Raw genomic sequence first — 20210 nt, 5'->3', positions numbered from 1 at the left:
AAAAATGTCGATTGGATCAACTACATTTACTATAACCAACAGCGTTTTGTAACCTTCACCAGGGACGCCATATCAGGACTGCATGCACAGCTGGCGAAGACTAGTTTAATGACCTTGCAGAACAGAATGGCATTAGATATGATTTAGCAGAGAAAGGTGGCGTGTGCCAGATGTTTGGGTCTGCGTGCTGTACTTTCATTCCAAATAACACAGCTCCTGATGGATCGGTGACCAGGGCTCTGGAGGGACTGACAGCACTCAGCCAAGAGCTAGCGGACAACTCTGGTGTCACGAATCCGTTCACCGACTGGTTGGGAAATATGTTTGGCCAGTGGAAACATACATTTTTGTCAATCGTAATTACTCTGTGTGCTGTCGTCGTAGGCCTCCTAGTTGTCTGTGGATGGGGGTTCCCTTGCATCCGTGGACTTCTACAGGGGTTTATTGCTTCACCGATGAGCCAGACACCAGTCCAGGCAACCAGTTATGTGACGAGGATGAGGACGAATTGGAGCTTCTGATGGCCACAGTCTAGATGAGGCCACCAGCGGTGCCATAGCAGAACTTCACAAGCGGTTCCTGACCATCCTCTCGGAGATCCTGAAGGACCTGATAAGGCCCAGATGGACTTCTAAAACATCCGGCTGTATCATGATCCTGCCAGCCCCAAGACATGGAAGGCAGTGATTTTCAACGCACTCGATTTTGAAACGAACTGAACAGGAATACTTGAAATGATATCTGTATGCATGAATTGTTTGCCTCTGTTTAGATAGATAGGGAGCCTCTCCCTGGATTGAGTAGGGGGGAGGTCTCCAGGGACATTTGAATAACTAACTACATTTGAGTAGCTAACTCACAGTGAACTGTGAGTTAGGGGGGAATTGTAAGAAATTTGAGCAAAAAACTGTAGTTAGTAGATATAATAAAAGTGTTTAATAATTCATAATTAATAATTCATAATTAGTCATAATCATAAGGGTTTTGGGAATGCATAATTAAGATAAACATAAAGTGATGTAGGAATAGTAGCTAAAAGACATGAAGCTTCTGCCAAGTTGCAGAAGTTTAACTTTCATACTGAAGGATTATTATAGAAGGGGTTAAAACGTAACTGACAGTCATTGAATGTGTTAGTAGACTCAGGGGCAGACAGGCGAATACACTCCTGGAAGTTAGCCAATAGGAATCGAGATAAATGGAAGAGGAGGTGTTTCGAACAGAGGTGGGAGGTTTAATTTCAAGTCTTTTTTCCTCTCTCGTGTCATGGCCCTCGGACGACAGACGTGTTTTTCACCTGAGGAGCTGAGTAGAGGTTTTTGCAAATGGGGTTTTATTGTTTTAATATTTCATAGGAGTATGTACTCCAATGTTTAACTGTAATCGTACTTGCATCAGTGGAATTAAATTCCTTATAATTGTAAACCAGTTTTGGTAGCGTTATTATTGCAGCGTGTGATGACGGCACAAAGCAGCGGACACGTGTGCTCCAGCCTTCTCTCTGTGGGGCTTGAGATTTAGCCTCAACAAGCATCTACTGTTGCCATAGATTACTATTTTACCGCAACAAATGAGTACCATGATGGAGATGACTTGACTTAATATAATTGATTAAAAACGCAAATATTAACATGATTTTAACTGTGAAAGAGCAACTAACCACTCGTTAATCAAACAACGTGATAGTGCTCATCGGCCTGATACATTGTAACCATTCAAGTCAAATACAAGTGTTTGAAAACTGTACGTACACAGCTTATAGCAGTTTACCTCAGTAACTGTACTAAATACCTTTCCACCACTGCAGTCTATTTTCACAGGTGACATAGTTCTATTTCAGTAGATGATCTGAATACTACACCTGCAATAAGCTAAATTACTTACAACCTTAAAAACTGTGACTTTACATGAAATGTGGCAAAAGGCTGCCATCTTGGGCTGTTTGAACACCGGGTCTTCTGAGATGAGCCCATTCGTGTCCGGTAGAGGGTCGAGCAGCTTCGTCCACCACAGGGCAGCTTTTAACGGCTCGAGGAAGAGTTCCGGGCAGTGGACGACACATAGCATTAAAAAGAGAAAACACAAACAACGGAACAAACGTGTTTCAGATCTAACTTCAAACACTGAGGAGCAATACATTCAAAACAGTCCACGTCTCTGCATTGCATTCATCACTGCACCAGTCACACTGTATAACATTAATTTATTCAAGCGACCCTAAAATCTCGCGGTGCTACCACTCAGACATCTTGCATTTCACTAAATCTGGTCTTGGAGACATTTTCCATCAAACATAGCCTCTCTCCGCCCCACCACCGAACGAGCACAGAAAACGGCTTTCTAGGCGTCTGAACCCAGACTACTTTTCCTCCGCGTCGACGGATGTGAGGCGGTTGGGCCGAGCCTCGCGTGCCAATTCCGCGGAGTTTAGACGCTCTCTCACGGGGACTCTAGCCGTATTGTGCGTCATCTCCATCGCTGCCGTTTTGTTATTTTTCTCCATTGAGGAAACATGGCAACTCCCGCCGCGGTCAACCCGTCCGGTAAGTCGGTACCCGGTGTGTCGGTGTGGACGAAGCGGAATGTTCGCTGCTGCTGTGTAGCATAGAGGTAGAGAGCTGGCTTTTCTTTACACTGTTGCTGAAGAGGGCCGCTGAAGAAGCCTGCTCTCCAGCATCCATCCCCCTTCCCCCACTGAACCGCCGCTTACTACATTGCCACAATTCACGGCTTGGTTACTTTGCATATCGTTGCCCTCCAGCATTGCCCTTCATGTTGTGTGCTACATCGGTGACACGTGTTGTTGTGGAACACCTCACTGTCTCTGTGAGTCTGTTCCTCGCCTGATGGTCCGTTATTGCTCGGAAAGGGTTTCTTCTCCCGCTGTGTAACGTTACCGCTTTCTTAGACAGAGCGAAATGCTAAACCGTAAATTATTTACAAATCTGACAATACAACAACGTTAAATGATATTGACCTGACGGACCTTGTTTCAGTATTTTACGATCTTTTTAAAACACAGTGTGCAGTCCGGTATCGAGCAACCAGGCACCAGGTAACGCGTCAGTGAAAACTGTGTGAACCTCCAGAGCCCGCGTCCTCGTTGATCACTGCGGGAGCCGCTGATAAAAGTTCGGGTTGAGCAGAATTGCGCGGCCCTTGGTTGTTTACACCTTTGCCGATTTACTAGAATTGGATGTTAATATGCAATAGGTCCCGTGTGCAGCTCTGCGCGCGGTGTACGTTTCAGGAGAAACAAAGGAAGTCATTATTGTTAAATGTTTGAATAGAGTCTGGCGTGATGTTCTCCCAGTGCTTGATTTCGCTTCTATGCATTCAGTAGAACAGGTTTGTACAGCGAACAGCAGTGTGTTCACTCTGAGCACATCTTAATGAATGACTCACCCCCAGATTAGACATGCTGAGCAAATATACTGAAACCTTCCAATGAGCCTGATAATGAAACCATATTTACATAATGTAGTTCATCATTTTAATATGTCCTGAGTCAACTGCAATGTCACTGACTTAATACATTACAGTTGAATGAAGTCATTGTACACAATGTGCTGTAGCATGTCACTGTGGTGCCTGAACGCTGTTGTTCAGATTCCACAGCTTCTTCTTCTCTGTCTGTAACAGAAGAGAAAGGAGCTGTCCAGACCAGGACAGAGTGCCACAGTGATTCCTCTGTGAGCCACTGAGACCTCCATATGAAAACATGTCATGCATGCTCTCCCTCACGCTCGCTGCCATCTCATTGGCAATGTAAATGAAAAGGGAATATAAATAAAGAATTGTCTGGTTAATGGCACCGTGGCTGCATACAGAGTGAGGAGATGAGGTGTTGTTGGAATGAACAATATACAGATGAGGAAATAACCCTCTCAGATCAAAGAAGGGCAGAACCCAATGATCCCTCTGTCTCTTGTTAGAAGTGAAGGCGGCGTGTTGGACATTCTAGATGAGAGTACATCACCGTATGGAAGCAGCACGGAAGCCTCCGGGCCAGGGCCAAGCTGCTGCTTTTACTCTTATACTCATGTTGTGTTTGTTGCAATGTAACAATCCGCTCAGATGTTTGAGGGAAGTGTGCAGTGAGAGCTACGTGATGATGAAACCCAGTTAGAATGAAGTCATGCTTAATGCTGGTGCTGCTGTAGAGGAGGACAAAGTTAGCCTGCTGATCTGCGATCAGCCTTACTGCTTACGATAATTGATTAATTACTCAAGTAATTGATCATTCAAAATGCCAAACATTCTCTGATTTATGCTTGTCATTTGTGAGGATTTGCAGCTTTTCTGAATTAGAAAGTCTTGGACTGTTGATTAACTGGAGAAATAATCAGCAGCTCAATCGATATGCTAATTGTGATTTCTCTGGTTTGTGCATTTTAAAACTTTGGCTTATTCATCTAAATCACAAAAAATATTTTGTCTAAAATGTGTGAAAAGTTTTGATTAAGTTCAGAAAGTGTTCTATTGTACTGTAAGTATCAGGTCATTTCTTATTACTTTATCTGCTCATTCTAATACCGAAAAGCCATATCCGTCAAAAATCCGATGATATATCGATATCGTGGTATCTCTAGTAGTAATACCACAAGTTATTAGGGAATGAAGTAGCGGTGTAATGGTGCACAGAACTCACTCAAGTCCTCCAGGCATGTGTTCTAACCCTGTACAGCCTGCGCTCATGCGCAGTGATGCTCTAGCGTTAGTGGCTCGGTCCTGATCTGCAGTGGGAGGCTGCCTCCATCCCCGTCCAGTCCGTTTGGGTTTCCACACATTCTGGTGATGCCGTCGTAAATGAAATGTTTGAAGTGAATCCACAGATGGACCCGACTTCAGTTTAACTGTTGGCATAAAGTTTCACCCAATTCTGGCTTTTTCAACCCAGCTAACAGGCCGAACCAACTAGCATGCCACGACTCAGCAGACGCCCAAACAGTCTGGGTAACACTCGGGTCCAGAACGTGTGTTTGCAGGTATGCGACTAGTAGACCTAAACTGTTTGGGTCTCAGGACGTACCGAGCAGATGTCGCATGTTGAACTGAACGTCCCGCACGCTTCAAGTCAAGTAGTGTTGCACCTCTACAGTTACGCATCACCCACAATGCATTCATATGAATGTCTGTCATCGTATTTAATGATGTCATTTCCCTCAAACTTTTTAAAAAGTTCTCCATTTGAATAAATGGATTGGTGGGATTGTAGTGAATGTAAGGGGTCTGGGCCGGCCCCCTCTGTGTGGAGCAAACCGCAATGAAAACATTTTGTTAGATTAAAAATATGTGAATTTTGGAGATGATTACATTTATTTTGACTCAATACATTTCTACTTTTGGACTTTACAACGCTCTTGAGTTTCTGTAAATTAGAAATCAACCTACAGCGAGCTGACGAGTGGTGTTTATGTCACATCTGACCCGCTTCTAGTTGATTCCTCACAATAACTTTTTTCCACAAAAGTTATCTCCAAATGATATTGCAACGGAATACAGATGTCAATGTTGTGAATGAAGCTTGGAAGCGCTGTGGAGGCTGTTAAAATATTGCCATTTTATCCAAAGTACTTTGTTTATTCAGCTCTTTGTGTGTGTGTGTGTGTGTGTGTGTGTGTGTGTGTGTGTGTGTGTGTGTGTGTGTGTGTGTGTGTGTGTGTTTGTGTGCATTCACATGGTCAGATTAGTGCTGAAATTGTTCTCAACTGATCGATATCAATGCTGTATGATGTTTTGAGCAGGGGTACCTGACGGTCAGCAGCACAACAGAGACAGACGGGTCTAAATACACGTAGTCGTTGTTTAATAGATCAATAATACAGTAGTTACAACCCAACAGTGTTCATTTCAGCAGCTATTTTACATTTAAGCATAAGACAAAAATGCTTCATAGTTTTAGTTTAAGTCCAGTTTAAGTCAATACATTTTAGTCAACTTTGAGGGATTACATTTAGACAAAATGTTTTCTCTCTTAGTTTTGTCAGATTTTATTTATTAAAATGTCCTTTTTTTGTCATCAGAACGTTTTATGTAATTGTTTCTATCCAAAACCAATCTATGTTATTTCACATGTGATTTGTATCTTATTATATGATGAATGATTCAGAATGCAGATACTCTGAGACTCATTGGTGATGCGTGGGGTCAGTGAGTCGCTATGAGAGCCAATCAGCACCGGCCAGCATGCAGAAATATGTGTCATCAACCACTCGGATCAGAGCCGCAAACTTCATGCATCAGAGGAAAACAAGTCAGGAGCTGTGTGTGTGTGTTTGTGTGTGTGTGTGTGTGTGTGTGTGCGTGTGTGTGTGTGTGTGTGAGAGAGAGACAGACAGAGATTGAGACAGGGGAAGAGGAATCGGAAGGTGAAGAAAATAAGTCGAATTTTTAAATACTAAAGAAAGTACTTTGAATATATGTCTGTGTGTTTTTCTGTGTATTCCCTTTGGAATATGAATGTTAAATGTCCGGAGGCGGTTGACAGACTTGGTGGTTTGGGAAAAGACATCTGCAGGGAAGACAGAAAGGATGACAGACAAGAGAGAGGGAATAGAACAACCTTGTCAGAGAGCACTGATTGAAAAGGAGAAAGTTCCTCCACAGGCTCATTAATGCATTTCACCTCAGGGCGTTTCAGCTGTTGGCTGTCTGAAGATGTGCCTGAGTTCAAACCAGGCCTGTGATCCACTGTAGCTGTGTGCCTTTAAGACCCTGCACCAAAGAAGATGCTTCCAACGGGATGCAGAGATGGTCCTCTTACGCTTTAGACAGCTGTGGCTTTAGTGCTTTGTAATGGACACACATAGGTTCCACATGTCTTTGCTGAGTCACATGTCTTGTCTCTTATCGTAGGACATACAGTAAGCCAATATCAATATGGCAGCAATAAGCTAATATGGCAAGGCTGACTAACGAGCACATGTGTCGACAGACGGACAGACACAACCCTGTCTCCGTGGTAGTTCCTGCATGATGACTCACGCGCTGATAACAATACCAGCGCTGCTGTCGAGGCAAAACATTCAGATTCTAGTTTATTTGGACACTCTGGACCCAAAGTTCCTTTTCATTTTGTATAATCACAACACCAGAAGGTCTGCTTCTCTGAACAGAGGCTGCGTTAACTCAATATTCTCATGGACTGAATTCTTTCAACAATGACGGTCATTTTGTCTGAGACCAGGTCTGGTACCAGAGCGGTGCAGCAGCAGCATGGCAGAGCGGCCATGAGAAGCCGTGTGTCCGAGGCAAATCAAAAAGCAACATCTGCTCTGTGTGCGCTGACAGGAAAAGTGAGTCTCTGCTCATCTTTTCTCTCCATGCCTTATAAATGCATAATGTAGACTTGTTCTGTATATTAATTATTAAAAACACACAGACATACAGTGCATGTGTGTGTGCTGCTGTCTCAGTCCAAAACCCCAAATCTATTGAAAGGAGATAGATGTGATCGTGTCATGTTTTTATAAAATATTCTGCCTCAATCCATATTTGTTGGCGCTTAACCTTTCACAAATATATATTGTCACTGCAGTCAGAAGCTGCTCACACACAGAGGACGGCTGGCAGCTGTACTGACACATTGAAAGCTTCATCTGAAGCCTCAATAGGAGCTCTGACTGTAGAACATCCGGTCCATGTGTGTGCCAGAGCCGAGTGTGAACACTGAATGCACAGCGAGCAGGACATTGTGACAACAAGGCTATTGCATTACAATAAACGTCTTATTATCAGTAAAACATGAAAATGAGGGGTTTTATTACATTATTAGTGCTTTTTTACAACCCTGTCTGTGGAGAGAGTCTAATGCAGCCACTGTTCAGAGTACGTTGTGGTGTGAGGTGTGTTGTGAGAGCCACACTGATGATTAGTGAGCAGAGACGCACTCGTAATATTCAGGTCATCACATATGGAGGATTGGGCTTCAATGTTCTCATATTTGAGCAGAAAAGGTGAATAATGGAACTCGCTTTAAAAAGCCAATGTATCTCTTTATGGCACAGGTGTAGCACTGTGAATGGTGAAGTGCACCATGGGTAATAGCCCACATTTGTGTGCTATAGAGTGCCTTCAGACTGGTAGGAGAAAGGCAGCAGTGTTCCTGCCAGGCGGAATGAACACTGATTGTCAGATGAAGAAGCTGTCTCCTCATCACAGGACGCTAGTTTAGAGCCGTGTGTTACTCAAACACTTCATGAATGAATGATGGACGGCTGCTCCTTCACTGCAGTGTGAGTGTGCCTCTCTGGGGAGGAATGCACACCGTATCAAATATTAACTATGTTGCTGGGTGCACTGGGGCACTGGGGTTTGTTTGGCCTGTCCGTTGCATCTGAGTGAGTTGGTGTGCAGAGAACACAGCAAGGCACACAGAGTGGATCGGTGTGAGGAGGACAACAGTGCCTTTGAGAGAGAAGAGAGGAAGATGAACACGGTATAACTCCTCTCAGCCATAACGACACACGCGTGTTTGACCGTCATCACTACTGAACGTGCACGTAGTGCTGCAACATGTGTGTATTTAAACCTCAGCCAGGCTTCACTGTGGGCCACAGGTCTCAGTCCTATGGACACTACGGTCCAGGTTTAAAAGGGATGAGGCTGACACAACAGACATGGATGGCGTTCCACTGTGATGTCATGTTTCATTCACAGCCCCAGATGAGCTGCTTCTGCTCTCACAGGATGGACCCGGCTTGTGCTTTTCAACTGCTCTATTGTTAATTCAAGCCTTTTTGTTTACTGACTGTTTTTGTGGATTGGTCATTTATTCTGTTGAGTCATGCATTTATGTTCTTACACAAATAGGCAGGATATGACTTTACATTTTGTGATACGTGCCAAACAGTAATGATCCTCTTTAATAGCGTTCTGCTTCTGTTCCTTTACTAAATCAATCAAATGACTGAAATGTCATTGCATTAACATTGCAATAATGTAAAGACACAAAGGCAAAATTGTATTTTTGCTGAACTTGCACAATTAAAAAGTATTTCTAAATGCTCAGTGACTTCAAGGACACATTGTACATATGTTAGAGGATTAAAGGGGATACATAAACTACTCTGGAGCAGGATTAATCAGCCGGAGCACACTGAGTACCAGTGCCCCCCCCCCCCCCAAATATTCAATATATAAAACAATGTATAGCAACAAATGAAAGTGAAGTAGATGAGACTAGGTTGCCATAAGCTACTCAGAAGTCCTCAACATATATTCAACTCTCTGGTAAACTATATTCAACACATGTCAGTCAGTAACTGAGGCAGCATGTGCTGGACTCAGCATAGTAATGGTTGAATCTGAACTGTCAGGGGTGAAGGATGGACCCACAGGCAGAGAGGAGGCCGGTAGGTACGATCAAACAAAGAACAGCTTTAACTAGAAAATGCATTTCCTGCTGAAAATGCATTGGAATGCTGAAAGCTGAAATGAATCTCAAAAACGATATCCAATTTTAAAAATATTGCAAAAAGCTTAATAATTCAAAAAGTTGAAAGATTACAAATATGAAGTCATATCACCCCTCTCCTGAAAGAGCTGAACATTTTGATGTTCGAACGGTTTCTGTAGCTTAAAAGAATTCCAGCGGCAGTGATATTTGTTGTAGTAGTAGTAGATGTTGTAGTAGAAGTATTATTAGCAGTATAAGTATTAGTAGCATTTGAATAAGTACTAGTTGTAGCAGTAGTGATATTTGTAGTAGCAGTAGTAGTAGAAGTTGTAGTCGAAGTATTAGTAATTAGAAGAAGTAGTAGAAGTAGTAGTATCAGTAGTCGTAGTAATAGCTGTAGTAGTGGTCGTAGTATTTTATATGACAGTAGTAGTAGTATAATAAGTAGTAGTAGTAGTAATAGTAAAGTCAGTTTTTGAAGTAGCAGTAGTAGTGGTACTAGTAGCAGTCGTACTAATAGCTGTAGTGGTATTAGTACTGGTTATTAGTACTGGTAGTAGCAGGAATAGCAGTATTAGCAGTTGTGGTATAAGTAATAATAGTAGTGGTAGTGGTAGTAATAGCAGTAGTGGTAGTAATAATATTTATGGTAGCAGTAATAGCAGTAGCAGTAGTAGTAATAGTAGTAACAGCAAAAGTTGAAGTAGTAGTAGTAATACTAGAAATATTAGCAGTTGTAGTAGTTGTCGCAGTATTAGTAAGAGCATTCATTATTTCAACAAAAAAGCCATATTTTGAGCTAAACGTTGAAATACAGTCAATCCATGGGGCTTTTATTTTGAAAGGGTGGGACTGGGTGGGGGAGAGAGGGGAGAGGAGACATAATCATAATGTTTGACACACATAAACAGAGGTTATTAAATGACAGGCTTCATCACAAGCAGTTCAGTTAGAATTCACTCTCTGGGGCTTTTATTTTGAAATGGGGTGTGGGGGGTGGGGGAGAAGGGGAGAGGAGACAGAATCATAATGTTAGATAAACACAAACCGGTTATTAAATGACAGGCTCATCACAAGCATTTCAGTTAGGATTCATTCTGTGGGGCTTTTATTTTAAAATGGCGTGTGTGTGTGGGGGGTGGGGGGGTGGAGGAGGGGGGAAAGATATAGAAATGGGGTACCGTGTTCTGTGGAAGATGTTTTTGAAGCAAAATTTAACATTGGTCTCTATGGAGCAGAAAGTTGGTTTTCCTCTCAATTAACGGCTTCTGTGTCAAATGTGGAAATCTGTGGGATTCCACAGTCATTTTTCTACGACAAGGACAATATCAGCTACTTCTACATCCAGAAATTATGCATGAAGAGTGAAGATTGTGGACACAGTGGCAAAACACAAATGTTTTTTTCACAAGAATCTCAAGCTGCTCTTCACTCTAGCGGTGACATCACACACTCGAAGCTGCCCAATACACACCCATTATAAAGTCAGAAAAGGGCTGAAAAATCATAAAAGTTAAATTGCTGCAGTTCAAAAAGTTTAAAAGATATCGGAAAGCTGAATTACGCGGCAACATTTGAAAGTTGAAATGGTGTCTGTAGCTGAAAGTATGAGGAAGTTGAAGGATTTGAAAGTTGAAGAAGTTTAAGAGGATTTGTAAATCTTCTCCATAGAAACCCATTAAAAAAAAAGTTGCAAAAAGCTTAATAATTCAAAAGGTTTAAAGGTTAGAAATAGAAAAAGTCATCGCAGAGATGAGCTGAAGGAGCTGAACATTTTGATAGTTGAACGGTTTCTGTAGCTTAAAAAATGAAGAAGAAGAGTTTCAAAAAAAGGGGGACGGAAGAAATAGTGGAATAAAGAAACAGGAAAACAATAGTTGGAATGCTTAACAGCATTCCAACAATAACAGAAGCTGGAAGCTAAAAAACAACAGCAACCAAATCTGAGGAAGAAGGCAGCGGGAACAAAAAGAACCAAACTGAAGACAAACCAGTACGACACACTGGGAACACGAGGAACAAACGCAGGAACGTCAGAAAACACACTGACTAAACACACCAGAGGGGGGTGCCCCCGGAACCCGGGTCTAAAGGAGGAAAAACCTGGCGCATTGATGCCGTTCTGCTGTCATTACCTTAGAAGTTCTGGAGTGAGATGTCCTCGACTCAAACCTCCTCTCTCTGTGTCTTTGTGCTTTACTCTGACACACACACACACTCCAGCTCAGGACAGCGTGAGACACACATCATGGCAGAGAGAAGAAAAAGATCAAGAAAGACTATTTCTGATAATAAATAATAAAACTATGTTGAATGAATTGTCTTTTTTTCTCACAAAATAATCAAAAGATAAGATTATGGATAAGAGTGCTAGTAACTAGTGGCAACGAAGGGCAGGAAGAGGAGAGGCTTTCACAATAAAGCGGGACACAGACCGTGACATGATTATCTCCTTTTCATAATCATAAGTAACAACTAGAAAATGCATTTCCTGCTGAAAATGCGTTGGAATGCTGAAAGCTGAAATGAATCTCAAAACATTGCTGAAAATTGATATCCAATTTTTAAAAAATTGCAAAAAGCTTAATAATTCAAAAACTTGAAAGATTACAAATATGAAGCTATATCACCCCTCTCTTGAAAGAGCTGAACATTTTGATATTCAAACGGTTTCTGTAGCTTAAAAGAATTCCAGCGGTAGTGACAGCAGTAGTGGTAGTAATAATATTTATGGTAGCAGTAATAGCAGGAGCAGTAGTAGTAATAGTAGCAACAGCAATAGTTGAATTTGTAGCAGTAGTAGTAGTAGTAATACTAGAAATATTAGCAGCAGTAGTAGTTGTCTCAGTATTAGTAAGAGCATTCATTATTTCAACAAAAAAGCCAAATTTTGAGCTAAATGTTTAAATACAGTTAATCCATGAGGCTTTTATTTTGAAAGGGTGGGACTGGGTGGGGAGGGAGGGGGAGAGGAGACATAATCATAATGTTTGACACACATAAACAGAGGTTATTAAATGATAGGCTTCATCACAAGCAGTTCAGTTAGAATTCACTGGGGCTTTTATTTTGAAATGGGGTGTGGGGGAGAAGGGGAGAGGAGACAGAATCATAATGTTAGAGGGGGGGAGGAGGAGGGGGGAGAAAGACCTCTAAAGATCCCTAAGACTAAGATTGTGGACACGGTGGCAAAACACAAATGTTTTTTTCACAAGAATCTCAAGCTGCTCTTCACTCTAGCGGTGACATCACACACTAAGCTGCGCAATACACACCCATTATAACGTCAGAAAAGGGCTGAAAAATCATAAAAGTTAAATTGCTGCAGTTCAAAAAGTTTAAAAGATATCAAAAAGCTGAATCATGTGGCAATAGTTAAGGGTTTTCTCAACATTTGAAAGTTGAAATGGTGTCTGTAGCTGAAAGTATGAGGAAGTTGAAGGATTTGAAAGTTGAAGAAGTTTAAGAGGATTTGAAAATATTCTCCATAGAGATCCCATTCAAAAATAAAGTTGCTAAAAGCTTAATAATTCAAAAGTTTAAAGGTTAGAAATATGAAAAGTCATAGCACCCATCTGGTGAAAGAGCTGAACATTTTAATAGTTGAACGGATTCTGTAGCTTAAAAAATGAAGGAGAAGAAGAGGTGGGACGGAAGAAATAGAAGAAGTTGAATAAAGATTCGAAGAACAATAGTTGACAGCATTCCAACAATAAAGAAACAGGATGACAATAGTTGGAATGCTTAACAGCATTCCAACAATAATATACCTCTGCTAACCCTGATGTTGTGCTCTGTCTTCCAGAGATGGGCAGTGAGTTGCCGGGCACAGTGGCGATGCCGGGGGCCGTGGGAGGCGGTCCGGTGAGGATGGGAGGAGCTGTGCCAGGCCGGGGGGGCAAGAGGAGATCTGGAGGGTGAGTGTCTTCACCGCTGACCTGCTGTGGAAACATGTCTGCTGTATAGCAGCGTCTGAAATAACACATGTATATTACATGCATGTTACCACCAGCACACTGTCATACCGTTTAGTTTATAGCTTAAACAGCACATTGAAGTGTGCAGCCCGGGTCCAGCTGGACATTGTATGCACATGTGGAACCCCTGCTTGTGACTCACACACAATGCCCAGCTGCCACAGCTAACCTGGTGTTTCAAAATACGACTTGTTGCTAATGAGCTTCTAGCAGCTTTGTTATAAAAGGAGCATCCTGCTGCAGGTTATCCATTAGCCAGAGTGCTCTGGTGTTCAGTGAGCACACTGGTTACTGGGGTAACAGTGTTACTGTTTGATTTAGTTTCCCAGGCACCGTACTAGGAGACACAAATAGCACCAAGAAGAAGAGGAAATAGTAAAATTACATTAAATATGAACTAACCCCTTTATAGCTGAATCCCTGTGGATATGGGTGTTTAGGTGCACTGTTGATGTATTCAGGTCCTGGTGCTTAGCGACTGCCCCCTACTGGTAGAAACACGCTATGGCAGGTACATTTTGCCATTGACTGATCTGGAGCCAGGTGACGGAGATGGAGTCAGCTTTCTTCACTAACCACGACAGAGACAGACTGTAGACGACAACCTGCAAATCATTTCAGTGGACCAGAGCAGAAGATCAGCCGAGGCGTTGCCCTCCAGAGCTCAAGTAGTTCAAACGGAACTCACAACATTATGTCACGCAGCTCTTTCACAAGGAAACATGAAGAGGAAGCTGCGTTTCATCGCTGCATGTATCACTAGAATACTATCTCAAAGTATTAGCTACAATCTCTCATGTTGTGCTGCTTTTGCTTTACTGCTCTTTCATGTTATTGCATCAACTATCCAAGACAGGGAATTCTGTCCAAAAGTAACAAATAGTTCAAAAATCAAACATTGTTTTTCTGAGTCATAGCTACATTCTCCGGTGTGTGAGTCATGGTTCAGTTTGTTCTTTTATTGAGAACCTAGCAGTAAAGTCTCCTCTTCATCCACGCACAGCTTTTGGTAAACTCATTTGGTAAATCATGATACAAATTATACAAAGTTTCATTTCAAACACTTGTGCATTACAGGTTGGCACGCTATGAAAAACCAGGAAAAGTTTTGGAAAAATGAATAAATCCAGAACGTTATTATATATTGTCATGGAAATGTGCTTCTCAATTAGGCCGCCGTGTATCTCTGGTTGAGTTAGGATCGACGGAGAAAGATCGATATCGGTAAAATAATACTTGACAGTTGAGGCTGATCAGCTGTTCTCTGCCTCCCCAGCACCGGAGAACCACCTTTACTCTGAACTCTGGGGATTACTGGAGCGTTATACTCTTCATCTTGTCTTGATTTGGTGTTTACTGCGCTCAACTTTCATCATAAAACACAACGTCTCAACAAAAACAACATTTTACAATTTGCCTGCAAATCACACTTTTCTCTAAGTTGCCCTGTAAGAAGTCCTGATGTTCACTAGAACAACAACCTCACATGAACCCTTTGTTCATTTCCACCAACATGCTGGAACACACCTTTACAACACACCTGGTTTCTTTCATGATAATGACCGAACCTGAGCGAACATACATCGGTTGGTCAGGGACAGATGAGCTGCAAAGGTTCCTGCGCTGCATGGAGTCCGTCTGTCCTCCTGCGCTGAGTCAGCTCACATGAGTCAGCTGCCACAGAACACGTGGATCAACAACCTTCTTCAGTTTATCAGAGGACTCGTCAAACAGGTGGACACAAGTAGACATAGACTTGGGTTGCAGCTAACAATTATTTTCAATGTCAATAATTTCCAGATTTTTGATGTATTGATGAATTGTTGGTTCTATTGAACCCAAGGTGACTTCTTCAAATGTCTTGTTTTGTCCGACCAAATGTCCAAAACTCCGACACATAGTTGACATTGTAGATGAAAACTAATATTTGTCTTTGTTTCTGCATGATAACAGACGTAAACAATATGTCACTTATTAAACTAGTTGACAATTAGTTGTCTGATGACTAACAAATCAACTATTTGACTACTTGTTGCATCTCTACTCTCGATGGTTCCTTTCTGCCACCATGGAGCACATCCTCACGCTCTCCAGTGAGATACGTCTGTGGGATGTTAATCTGCTCATCGGCATCACATAATGGATTTAATGCAATGTTTTCCTGTCAACAGGAAAAGAACGGGCAAAGCGCAGCAACCACTTCTTAAAGTGTTTCCCTTTGGACGCAGAGCTTTCAGGAAAACAACCTCAGACTCCATAATGAATGGAACCTCCTTTGACATGTGAATGGCATTTTCTGGTTCTGCATTAGTGTGGAAGAAGCAGCGTACGGGGCCCTGCACATGAGTTCAGTACCTTGTGAATCGAATCCTCAGGGGCCAAAGCAATGCATTTAACCCATGCACAGCCATTAGGCCTACATACACACGAATACATAATACAGGACTGATACAGGCTATATGCCAAATATACATGGCACAGGGAGACAACAGAGACTCCTCTTGTCTCTGTCATTGTTGCTTTATTTATGAAGCTGTGTGTGTGTGTGTGTGTGTGTGTGTGTGGGGATGAGCCAGGTTGTAGTTAAGTAAGAGGATCCCAAGACAACAACAGACAAAGTAATCCTCTCCATTCCCCCTCATAAAGAAACTGCTGCTGACATGGTGCATTAAGCCATCAGGTAGATCATTCATACAAACTGAGCAGACAGGTGTGTGTGTGTGTGCGCGTGCGTGCGTGCGTGAGTGAGTGTGTGTGTAACCACAGGAGTGTACCACAAGCAAGACTCGTGGGTTAGCAGTAACATAAGCCCAAAGTCAGTTGTCAGTGTCTGCTTTAACGTATGCTGCACATCGAACTTGTTCTGGAGCGGTTCATGTCGTCCATACAAAGCGTCTTTCACTGAAGTGCTTTGGAAATAGCATCACCAATCCTGTAGAATCTGAACTGAACGAGCTTCTGTGACTCGAGAGAGTCATGTTAGAGAAGCTGTGTAGTCCGAACATTAATATATCAGCCAACACGTATCATGTAAAGATCGAACGTCAGAGCAGTAATGTCGAGCTGAGCAGAGAATGAAGTCTCTTTCCCTCTGTGCGTTGTTACCAGAGCTTCTCCTGATAGAGCTTTTAGTGCATGTTGGTGCATGTGAGCGTGTCCCACTGGTTGGCTCACTGCCACCGCTCTCCTACAGCATTACAGCGTCCTCGTGGAGGCGTAGAGCCCACCCTCAGGGAAACACCGATAGCTCTGTTTGCACCGTTAGCTATGAGCCGCCGGCTCGGCATCGACACCTTAAGAGCCGTTAAAAGGCAATAGAAACGCCCCCGATCTCGGATCTGGCACCTTTAAAGACGAAGGGAGCCCGGATGCCCCAAACTCAAACTGTGTCGACAACGGCTGAACCTGAATCAGTCTTCCTGCAGCAGAGGATGAAATACTTGTTTCGGTTCAGGAGTAGTTTTACAATTAGCACTTGAGCTGAGAGATGGAAACAGGATGTGGAACCATTTGCATCACCCTGTCTGGTTCCATTACAGGCAGGTGGTGCTGTAGGTTACACTGAGATGCTCTTTGAACAGTGTCAACACATAATAACCTTCTTCACGGCATTTACCTCAAAATACTGCAGAACCAAATGATGCCGCCATTCCTTTCCTATCAGATGTCCGACTTCATTCCAGCTCCTGAGTTGTTTTCTCAGATGCACCGATGTCGGCTTTTTAACCATCATGACGCCTCAGCTAACTCTAGTCACAGATGACTGACTCAAACTGTGTCACAGTGACTAATCACAGTGAAGTGATGGTGTTGAGATGAGAGCGTTGGCTCTGTAATGCTGAGTCATCAACTGTTGGCCTGATACACACATTGTTCTATTGGTTCAATCATCAGCAGACACAACAGAACCGAATGAGGAAGAAGTCGTCTCCAGCTGTTTACAGTTACTGTACTAGAAGGCACAGGGATGCTGTCAGCTGGCAAGTCGAACAGAAGTAGTCACTATGTTTCCTGTGGTTGTTTCCCAGAATGGACTTTGATGACGAAGACGGAGAGGGACCGAGCAAATTTTCAAGGTGAGCACGTAGAAAGCAGGAAGCACCAGCCCTGTTCACAGAGGAACTCACTTCCTGTTTCAGGGTATCTGCAGGTGTGGTCAATTTAAGCTGACATGAGCATATTAAAGTAGCACAGTATGAATGCAAGTCACCAAACGAACGTCAGTCTTCTTTGGTTTTACATTGATCTCAGCATGTCAGGTGGTAGCGATGGAAGAACCCTGCAGACACCCTCTGTTTGTACCACTGACTGCTGCTTTTCACCTTCCATTCAAGATGTTGTGCTCTGTTCTGTCCTTTCTTTAAAGAGGGACTTGAGTGTTTCTCTGTCACTGCATCTCAACCGACCTCACCTTTCATTCATTTTCCTTTTCTCTCTTCTCGTGTTGTGTAGAGTGTAAGTCTGTAGGATGTGCATGACTTAATTTCTGAGCTGACGACACAGCAGTGGGTTTATCTCTGCCGAGTGGTGGCAGTGAGGAGGAGGAGGAGCTGCTCTCTGCTGAACACAGGAGGAACTGCACTCTTGATAATGGGCAGTAGCATTACATGTATGATTTATTGGGCTACAAGAAAGCTCCATATTGTCACTGAAGGGTTTGCCTCTCTACATGCACTTTGCACATATGTTAGAGGAGATGATGAGCTGATTCTCTCAGCCAGGAGCTTCTGTTCACTCTGCTTCTCAGCTGCACAGAGACCAGAAGGTCTTTGGGCTGTTTGGAGACAGCTGAGCCAGGACAGTGTGAAAGCTCCAGGCTGTACATCAACAGTTTCTCTACATTCTAGCTTCGGTTCAGTAGACTTCGTGCGACAACGTCGGGCTATTTACTTTGACATCCTTTTTAAACTCGGGTCCCTGTATGTGAATAGACAGCTGAAAGCAAAATAGAGCTTATTTGCATTCTATAGTAATGCTCACTTTGACTACTGGTGGAACTATCCCATCTCCTGGCCTTCCTCAGCAGAACGTTTTGCTCACATTCAATTCGTCAAATTGAAATCTCCTTCTGATTGAATCCACACAGAAGGATGTTACAGTGAGGCATTCAGCTGCTTCTGAGACTCAAACAGCTGCTGCTATTCTTCTGCTTCTAGTCTTGTAGGACAGCAACTATCAGACATGTTTAACCAGTTCAACTCAGGTGTAACTGGTTAAAGATGTATTTCCCCAAAGGTCCATCACCCTACTGTGATTATAATATGATATATAATCATAATATGTTTGTTCCATGTTGCTGCCTTACCTTTAGATTCAATAATTGGAGTGTGTCTAGGTTTGTAAGTAGGACATTACTTATGCTATGAAGTCCAGTAAGTGTAGTGTAAATGTCCTCACCAGTGACAGCAGGATGTTTGCTTCAGTTCCGCCCATGTTCTTCCCACCGGTCTTTGAACCATCTGCTCTCATGCATTAATATGTGCCAATCATTGCATGTGAGGAATATAGCCAGAGAAGCTGTTTACCTGTGTGTGTACGTTGTGTTACATGCTGTGTCCTCTCTTCTCTGTAGGTATGATGATGATGATGATGAGGATGATGATGAGATTGCTGGTGGGGATAAGGAGAGGTTCGCCAGGTAGGCCTAGCTAGCTGTGGCCACAGAGGATGTTCCCTTGACTCAGAGCTCAACAGCCTGCACAGCCTGCACACTGCACACCTGTTCTGACCGAAGACAGGGAAATACTAACCACTGGTGCCAAAGAATGATATTGGGTCAATATTGGTATATTAGAAACAATTGTATTTGTTAGTATGTTGAATATCACATGTCTGGCTACAGAAAGCGTTCCACTGTGGTGGGCAGTACTCCTCTCAACAGCTGTGCATGTCAGTAGAGCTGGCAGATAGGACAATATAATATATCACAGAGAGGAAGCTCTTTCTCTGTCTTGTGGTAACGGCCCACTTTTCAAACTAGGCACAGCGGAGTTGGTTTGTTTCAGATGTCACATAGACAGGAGAGCTGAGCACGGCCACCCAAAAGAACAGCTGGAAAGAGCTATACGAGGCACATCCCCTGAAAGAAACATCGATGCAGTCAAAGAAAAAGAGCAGAAAACACGAGTGGTGTCAGTGAATCGTGTCAATGGGATATTACTGAGTCTGAAGGGTACTTTGTCTCATTCTGAGATACTTTCATCTCACAAACACAGAGTCCCTCCAGCTGTCTGAAGGATATTCTCCTCAGTCAAAGTCTTGTTCTCATCAAAGACCTTTCTGGCTGACCTGCGTCGATAAGCACTCAAAGCAGATATGCATCTTCAAATGAATAGTCAGCAGTTAGCAAGCTCATCAATCGTTCAACCAAAAGGTTGATCCCAACAATTTATTACAGATTGCAGGCAATATACCATCACTTGGTAAAAGTGTGATTTAGTTGATTTCGTGGTAAAATCCTTCCTCTAGCATTTCAGTTTGTGCTCAAACAGATGGTAGGTTGAGGGACGTTGGTGATGTAGAGCACAGTCAAAGGTCTGGAGGTTACAGTGTACTCTCCAAGTGTCAAACTGCATTTTCTCTGTTTTAGAGAGAACCACAGTGAGATTGAGCGACGCCGACGCAACAAAATGACCCAGTACATCACCGAGCTGTCAGACATGGTCCCTACCTGCAGCGCCCTGGCCCGGAAGCCTGACAAACTGACCATCCTGCGTATGGCCGTCTCCCATATGAAATCCATGAGAGGCACTGGCAACACGTCCACTGATGGGGCCTATAAGCCCTCCTTCCTCACTGAACAGGTACTGTACTGACAGACCCAGGACATATAA

General features: G+C 42.9%; 1 protein-coding gene across 4 annotated transcripts in view; it reads left to right on the top strand.

Moving 5' to 3' along the window:
* Positions 1-2287: 2287 nt before the first annotated feature.
* arnt2 (aryl-hydrocarbon receptor nuclear translocator 2) overlaps positions 2288-20210 on the top strand; it is a 69725-nt gene continuing 51802 nt past the window's right edge. Inside the window, exons 1-5 of one of the 4 annotated variants that reach the window (XM_079281659.1) lie at positions 2288-2543; positions 13206-13317; positions 17406-17453; positions 18950-19015; positions 19979-20180. In XM_079281659.1, the coding sequence (XP_079137785.1) occupies positions 2513-2543; positions 13206-13317; positions 17406-17453; positions 18950-19015; positions 19979-20180 (459 nt within the window). In that variant the 5' untranslated portion in view covers positions 2288-2512. Of the gene's footprint in view, positions 2544-13205; positions 13318-17405; positions 17454-18949; positions 19016-19966; positions 20181-20210 lie in introns of all 4 variants that reach the window. The other 3 variants (XM_079281658.1, XM_079281661.1, XM_079281660.1) reach the window with 3 other exon arrangements.

The sequence above is a fragment of the Melanostigma gelatinosum genome (assembly GCF_949748355.1).
Source record: "Melanostigma gelatinosum genome assembly, chromosome: 2".
Lineage (NCBI taxonomy): Eukaryota > Metazoa > Chordata > Actinopteri > Perciformes > Zoarcidae > Melanostigma > Melanostigma gelatinosum.
The sequence above is the reverse complement of the archived record's forward strand: the minus strand, read 5'-3'. Positions and strand labels throughout refer to the sequence as shown.